This window comes from Salvelinus alpinus, chromosome 8 (genome assembly GCF_045679555.1).
Source record: "Salvelinus alpinus chromosome 8, SLU_Salpinus.1, whole genome shotgun sequence".
NCBI lineage: Eukaryota > Metazoa > Chordata > Actinopteri > Salmoniformes > Salmonidae > Salvelinus > Salvelinus alpinus.
The window spans coordinates 13,616,058-13,623,839 of record NC_092093.1 but is presented as its reverse complement, the minus strand read 5'-3'; the positions used below and the strand labels follow the sequence as shown (position 1 = coordinate 13,623,839).

At 44.1% G+C, this 7,782-nt stretch overlaps 1 protein-coding gene across 16 annotated transcripts in view; it reads left to right on the top strand.

Moving 5' to 3' along the window:
- Positions 1-7,782, top strand: part of LOC139582565 (gephyrin) — a 154,757-nt gene that overhangs the window by 71,837 nt on the left and 75,138 nt on the right. For all 16 annotated transcript variants that reach the window (XM_071412683.1, XM_071412674.1, XM_071412675.1 and 13 more), the window contains one exon: positions 322-388. In XM_071412683.1, the coding sequence (XP_071268784.1) occupies positions 322-388 (67 nt within the window). The remainder of the gene's footprint in view (positions 1-321; positions 389-7,782) is intronic.

The window sequence follows — 7,782 nt, the reverse complement described above, 5'->3', positions numbered from 1 at the left end:
GAGTTTTACATTGGAATACGTGGATGACGTCAGCGCTACAGTATCACTATCTACTGGTTTACTGTCTGACACACACACACACACACACACACACACACACACACACACACACACACACACACACACACACACACACACACACACACACACACACACACACACACACACACACACACACTAACATGCATACTGTACAAACACACTCATAGAGATACACACACACACATGAATGTATACTGTGTACACACTCCTCATTAACGCACATACACCTTTCATACTGTGAAACTCTAATACACACTCTCCTCTCTTGTGTGTACGCAGACCTGTGTGCGGCATCCGCGGCAAGACGCTCATCATCAATTTACCAGGGAGCAAGAAGGGTTCACAGGTAACGTTAACACCTGTTAAACAGGACCACTTTAAAGGGCCAGACACAAAGAAAAAAATCTGACTGGTACTTAGCATCTCTGCAATTAACTTTGTTGTTCGCATAGAACAGTTATAATTCTGATTTGCACTCCAGGCCACAAGGCAGTAGCTTGTATGACTTGTGCCTGCTGTAGCTAATGTAACCTAACTAGCAAGCTGCACTAATGTTTTTGCTCGCTTGCTAGAATTTGTAGTACTAACCAGATGGCCACAACTAGATAACTAGCGTTATCAACATTATAATTAAATCACAATGGATTTGCTTTTCAAAGGAAGCAGCTGCCTGTTAGCTGTCAAGAGTTGGTGGAGTAGCTAGCTTTGTTGTGATAGTAACCATTTAGCTAACATTAGCTAGAAAGCTAACTGGCACCGGCAGTATGTGTTAATTGAGAGTTCATTAAATTATTTATTCTTCATCTTGCTTGAAAAGCATTGGTAAAGCATTTGGTAAAGTATTTAGTGTTATGTGCATTGTGCTGCACTTACCACCCCATTCGTTTCATATGAAGTGCGTGACTGCCTTGCTTGTTAGCAAGCTAACGTTAGCTAGCTAGCTAATGAGCAGGTGCACATTATCAAATTGAATCTAACAAAATATCCATCTTCAAGCTCAAAACTCCTTAGCTAATTGTAAAATATATAGAGACTTGCTCTACAAAAAAAAAAATGTATTGTGCAGTTTTATTGTTTTAGTGAACAATCCTGATGAAAAGGCGGTGGATTAGACTGTACCATAACACCTGTACTCATATCAGTGTTTCAGGGCGTCTCTGAGTAGGAGTGTTGATCTAGGATCAGGTGTCCCCAGGGTAGATCAGCTCTCTCACATTGACTTGGATCAGTGTCAATGTGACTGAGTAGTTAGTCTCTTAACTCTTGGGAAAATGTGCCCTGAGATTGTACCTGAATACAGCACACACACAATGCACACCATGAGCAGATCACTGTGTGTCTTTGCATGCTTTTGGGCGTGCGTGGCTTACTGCGTGTGTTCCCACGCGCCCGCGTGTAGTTGCACCGCTAGACTGCTCTACCCGCTACCTCGCCATCTGTCTGTCTGTCTCCTCTCTCTCTCTATCTCCTCTCTCTCTTCTCTGTCCCCTCTCTCTATCACCTCTCTCTCTTCTCTGTCCCCTCTCTCTCCGCTGACCCCACATCTGTCTCTGTCTCATTACTGAGGCACTTCTACTGATCGATTTCATTATTTATTTTCATCAATTACACCCCCCTCTTCCCATCTGGTGCCATATTAGTGTCTCCCCCATCAGGCCCCCAGTCAAAGATAACTGTATGAACGGCCCATCACCAACTTTTATTATATCTGATCCCACATCATAAAGACAGGGGAAACTTGGAGGGCTGAGGACAGAGCCAGGGTGGGCTGGGCTCTGTGGCATGAGATCAAGCCCTTTGGGGTGTCTGATCTAGTGGTCCTGTCTCCAGTCGTCTCTTTATTTTTTATTTCTCTTTCTCTCGTTCTCCCACTCTCACTCACTCTCACCCACTCACTCACTCACTCAATTCAATCCAATTCAATTTAAGCATTTTATTCGCATGGGAAACATATGTTTACATTGCCAAAGCAAGTGAAATAGATAATAAACAAAAGTGAAATAAACAATAACAAAATGAACAGTAAACATTACACTCACAAAAGTTGCAAAAGAATAAAGACATTTAAAATCTCATTATGTCTATATACAGTGTTGTAACAATGTGCAAATAGTTAAAATACAAAAGGGAAATTTAACATAAATATGGGTTGTATTTACAACGGTGTTTGTTCTTCACTGGTTGCCCTTTTCTTGTGGCAACAGGTCACACATCTTGCTGCTGTGATTGCACAGAGTGGTATTTCACCCAATAGATGTGGAAGTTTATCAAAATGTGATTTCTTTTAGAATTCTTTGTGGATCTGTGTAATCTGAAGGAAATATGTGTCTCTAATATGATCATACATTTGGCAGGAGGTTAGGAAGTGCAGCTCAGTTTCCACCTCATTTTGTGGGCAGTGAGCACAAAGCCTGTCTCCTCTTGAGAGCCATGTCTGCCTACGGCAGCATTTCTCAATAGCAAGGCTATGCTCACTTAGTCTGTACATAGTCAAAGCTTTACTTAAGTTTGGGTCAGTCACAGTGGTCAGGTATTCTGCCACTGTGTACTCTCTGTTTAGGGCCAAATAGCATTCTAGTTTACTCAGTTTAAAAAATATATATTTCCAAAATGTTAAGTAATTATCTTTTTGTTTTCTCATGGTGTGTTTACGTTTGTGAACAGAGCCTCAGGAGCAGCTTGCTTAGAGAACTCTTCTCCAGGTTCATCTCTCTGTAGTTGATGGCTTTGTTATGGAAGGTTTGGGGTTTTAGGTGGTTGTAGAAGTTAACGTCTCTTTTCTGGATTTTGATCATTAGCGGGTATCGGCCTAATTCTGCTCTGCATGCATTATTTGGTGTTTTACATTGTACTTTGAGGATATTTTTTGCAGAAATCTGCATGCAGTCTCAATCAGTTTGTCCCGTTTAGTGATTTTTGGGGGGATGGTGTGCAAACCCAAGAGCTCACAACCATAATGGGCAATGGGTTCTATAACTGATTCAAGTATTTTTAGCCAGATCCAAATTGTTATGTCAAATTTTATGTTCCTTTTAATGGCATAGAAGGCCCTTCTTGTCTCTCAGATCTTTCACAGCTTTGTGGAATTTGCCTGTGGCGCCAATGTTTAGGCCAAGGTATGTATCGTTTTTTGTGTGATCAAGGGCAACGGTGTCTAGATTGAATTTGTATTTCTGGTCCTGGCAACTAGACCTTTTCTGGAACACCATTATTTGAATCTTACTGAGATTTACTGTCAGGGCCCAGGTCTGGCAGAATCTGTGCAGAAGATCTAGGTGCTGCTGGAGGCCCTCCTTGGTTGGGGACAGTAGCACCAGATCATCAGCAAATAGTAGACATTTGACTTCAGATTCTAGTAGGGTGAGGCCGGGTGCTGCAGACTGTTCTCGTGCCCTCGCCAATTCGTTGATATACATGTTAAAGAGGGTGGGGCTTAAGCTGCATCCCTGTCTCAGCCCATGGCCCTGTGGAAAGAAATGTGTGTTTTTTGCCAATTTTAACCACACACTTGTTTGTGTACATGGATTTTTATAATGTTGTATGTTTTTCCCCCAACACCACTTTCCATCAATTTGTATAGCAGACACTTATGCCAATTTGAGTCAAAAGCGTTTTTGAAATCAACAAAGCGTTAGAAGACTTTGCCTTTGTTTTGTTTGTCAATTAGGGTGAATAGGTGGTCTGTCGTATGGTAATTTGTTAAAAAGCCAATTTGACATGTGCTCAGTACATTGTTTTCACTGAAGAAATATATGAGTCTGCTGTTAATGAAGAGGATTTCCCCAAGGTTGCTGTTGACACATATCCCCCGGTAGTTATTGAGGTCAAATGTGTCTCCACTTTTGTGGATTGGGGTGATCAGTCATTGGTTCCAAATATTGGGGAAGATGCCAGAGTTGAGGATTTAAGTATAGCCAATTGGAATTTGTGGTCTGTTATATTTTATAATTTCATTTAGGATAACATCAACACCACAGGCCTTTTGGGGTTGGAGCATTTGTATTTTGTCCTGTATTTCATTCAATGTAATTGGAGAATCCAGTGAGTTCTGGTAGTCTTTACTATTTGATTCTAAGATTTGTATTTGATCATGTATATGTTTTTGCTGTTTGTTCTTTGTTGTAGACCCAAAAAGATTGGAGAAGCGGTTTATCCATACGTCTCTGTTTTTGGATAGATAATTCTTCGTGTTGTTGTTTTAGTGTTGTCCAATTTTCCCAGAAGTGGTTAGAGTCTATGGATTCTTCAACTACATTGAGCTGATTTCTAACATGCTGTTCCTTCTTTTTCCGTAGTGTATTTCTGTATTCTTTTAGTGATTCACCAGAGTGAAGGTGTAGACTCAGGTTTTCCGGGTCTCTATGTTTTTGGTTGGATAGGTTTCTCAATTTCTTTCTTCGATTTTTGCATTCTTCATCAAACCATTTGTCATTGTTGTTAATTTTCTTCGGTTGTCTGCTTGACATGTTTTGATTTGAATGGAAAGCTGTGAGGTCAAATATACTGTTTAGGTTTTCTACTGCCAAGTTTACACCTTCTGCATTACAGGGAAATGGTTTGTCCAGGAAGTTGTGTAGAAGTGATTGAATTTGATGTTGCCTAATTGTTTTTTGATAGGTTTCTACACTACTTTGCTTCCATCTATAGTATTTCTTTATATTATTCAGTTCCTTTGGTTTTGATGCCTCATGATTGAGTGATGCTCTGTTCAAGTAGACTGTGATTTTGCTGTGATCTGATAGGGGTGTCAGTGGGCTGACTGTGAACTCTCTGAGAGACTCTGGGTTGAGGTCGGTGATAAAGTAGTCTACAGTACTACTGCCAAGAGATGAGCCATAGGTGTACCTACCATAGGAGTCCCCTCGAAGCCTACCATTGACTATGTACATACCCAGCGTTCAACAGAGACGCAGGTGTTGTGAATAGTTTTTGTTGGTTATGTTGTTGTAGTTTTTCCTAGGGGGGCTCCCAAGTGGCAGAGCAGTCTAAGGCACTGCATCTCAGTGCTAGAGGCATCACTACAGACCCTGGTTCGATTCCAGGATGAATCACAACCGGCCGTGATTGGGAGTCTCATAGGGCGGCGGAAAATTGGCCTAGAATCGTCCGGGTTAGGGTTTGGCCTGTGTAGGCCGTCATTGTAAATTAGAATTTGTTCTTAACTGACTTGCCAAATTCAATTTTAAAAAGTAAAAAATATGGGGGAGGGAATGCTGTCACCTCCAGGTAGGTGTTTGTCACCCTGTGTGCTGAGGGTTTCAGATTCTTGTCCAGTTCTGGTATATAGCTCGTCACAGACTAGTACATGTCCCTGGGCCTGGAAATTATTGATCTCCCCCTCTAGGATGAAGAAGCTGTCTTCACTAAAGTATGGGGATTCTAGTGGGGGGATAAAGGTAGGATACTGGAGGACATTTTTCTCTGTTGAGATCATTTCCTTTTGAATTTCTAGCATTAGGTCACTTTATCTATCCCCGCTTTCTGTCTCTCTCTATCTGTGTCTATCTCTGTTCTCTCTTACTTTTTACTGGTTTGTTTCTCCATCTCTTCCTTACTCCTCTTTTTGCCCAAAGCCCATCCCCTCCTGCCATTTATTCTTCATGTATTTCACCCGTTGTCTGCCTGTTTTTTTCTCTCCAGGGACTCTTCTCTTGAGCGTTTCTGACACCCTTAATAAAGAGTGCTATCCTCCTCTTGGACTCAAACAGAAACTCCTGACACACCCAAAAATCTGTTGGTGTGCAAGTAGTAAAATATCTATAGGTACTTGACACACACACACACACACACACACACACACACACACACACACACACACACACACACACACACACACACACACACACACACACACACACACACACACACACACACACACAGTGGCCTGATTGTGTGGAAACAGGGAAACAGTGGCCTGATGGGGTGTAAACAGGGAAACAGTGGCCTGACGGGGTGTAAACAGGGAAACAGTGGCCTGACGGGGTGTAAACAGGGAAACAGTGGCCTGACGGGGTGTAAACAGGGAAACAGTGGCCTGACGGGGTGTAAACAGTGAAACAGTGGCCTGACGGGGTGTAAACAGTGAAACAGTGGCCTGACGGGGTGTAAACAGGGAAACAGTGGCCTGACGGGGTGTAAACAGTGAAACAGTGGCCTGATTGGGTGTAAACAGGGAAACAGTGGCCTGACGGGGTGTAAACAGTGAAACAGTGGCCTGACGGGGTGTAAACAGTGAAACAGTGGCCTGACGGGGTGTAAACAGGGAAACAGTGGCCTGACGGGGTGTAAACAGGGAAACAGTGGCCTGACGGGGTGTAAACAGGGAAACAGTGGCCTGACGGGGTGTAAACAGGGAAACAGTGGCCTGACGGGGTGTAAACAGGGAAACAGTGGCCTGACGGGGTGTAAACAGTGAAACAGTGGCCTGACGGGGTGTAAACAGTGAAACAGTGGCCTGACGGGGTGTAAACAGTGAAACAGTGGCCTGACGGGGTGTAAACAGTGAAACAGTGGCCTGACGGGGTGTAAACAGTGAAACAGTGGCCTGACGGGGTGTAAACAGGGAAACAGTGGCCTGACGGGGTGTAAACAGTGAAACAGTGGCCTGACGGGGTGTAAACAGGGAAACAGTGGCCTGACGGGGTGTAAACAGGGAAACAGTGGCCTGACGGGGTGTAAACAGTGAAACAGTGGCCTGACGGGGTGTAAACAGGGAAACAGTGGCCTGACGGGGTGTAAACAGTGAAACAGTGGCCTGACGGGGTGTAAACAGGGAAACAGTGGCCTGACGGGGTGTAAACAGGGAAACAGTGGCCTGACGGGGTGTAAACAGTGAAACAGTGGCCTGACGGGGTGTAAACAGGGAAACAGTGGCCTGACGGGGTGTAAACAGGGAAACAGTGGCCTGACGGGGTGTAAACAGTGAAACAGTGGCCTGATTGTGTGGAAACAGTAAAACAGTGGCCTGATTGTGTGGAAACAGTGAAACAGTGGCCTGATTGTGTGGAAACAGTAAAACAGTGGCCTGATTGTGTGGAAACAGTGAAACAGTGGCCTGACGGGGTGTAAACAGGGAAACAGTGGCCTGACGGGGTGTAAACAGTGAAACAGTGGCCTGACGGAGTGTAAACAGGGAAACAGCGTGCATGCGTGCGTGCGCCCATTATTTTTCATTCCCAGAGATTTGGCTTTCACATCATCCATATTATGTGTGCACCCCCAACCCCATGCCTTTCTGCCCCACATAAAACTCTGCAGTTAAATCAAGGTTACTGCTGTCACTGTCATCCAGGTAGAAATATGTCATGTGCGTTAATGAAAGCATGTAGAGCGTCATCTGTATTTGTGGAAGCTGTTTGTAGCCTGGTATAGATCAGGACTGTATTAATGATGTATTATTGTGACGCTTCAAATACACAAGAAGATCATTTCACAGAAAAGCCCTTGTCTCTAGAGTGAGTAAGAAGGGAGCGTTTAGCTGCGTTAGAACGCTGGGTCTGGTCTGGTCTTGTCTGGGTTTTGGTTTGGTCTGGGTTTTTGTCTGGGTCTGTGCCTGGTCTGTGCCTGGTCTGGGTCTGGCCACGGTCTGGGTCTGGTCTGGTCTAGGTCTGGGTCTGATCTGGGTCTGGTCTAGACCTGGGTTTGGTCTGGTCTAGGTCTGGTTCTGGGTCTGTGTTTGGTCTAGGTCTGTGTCTGGTCTGGGTTTGGTCTGGTCTAGGTCTGGTCTGGGTTTGGTCTGGG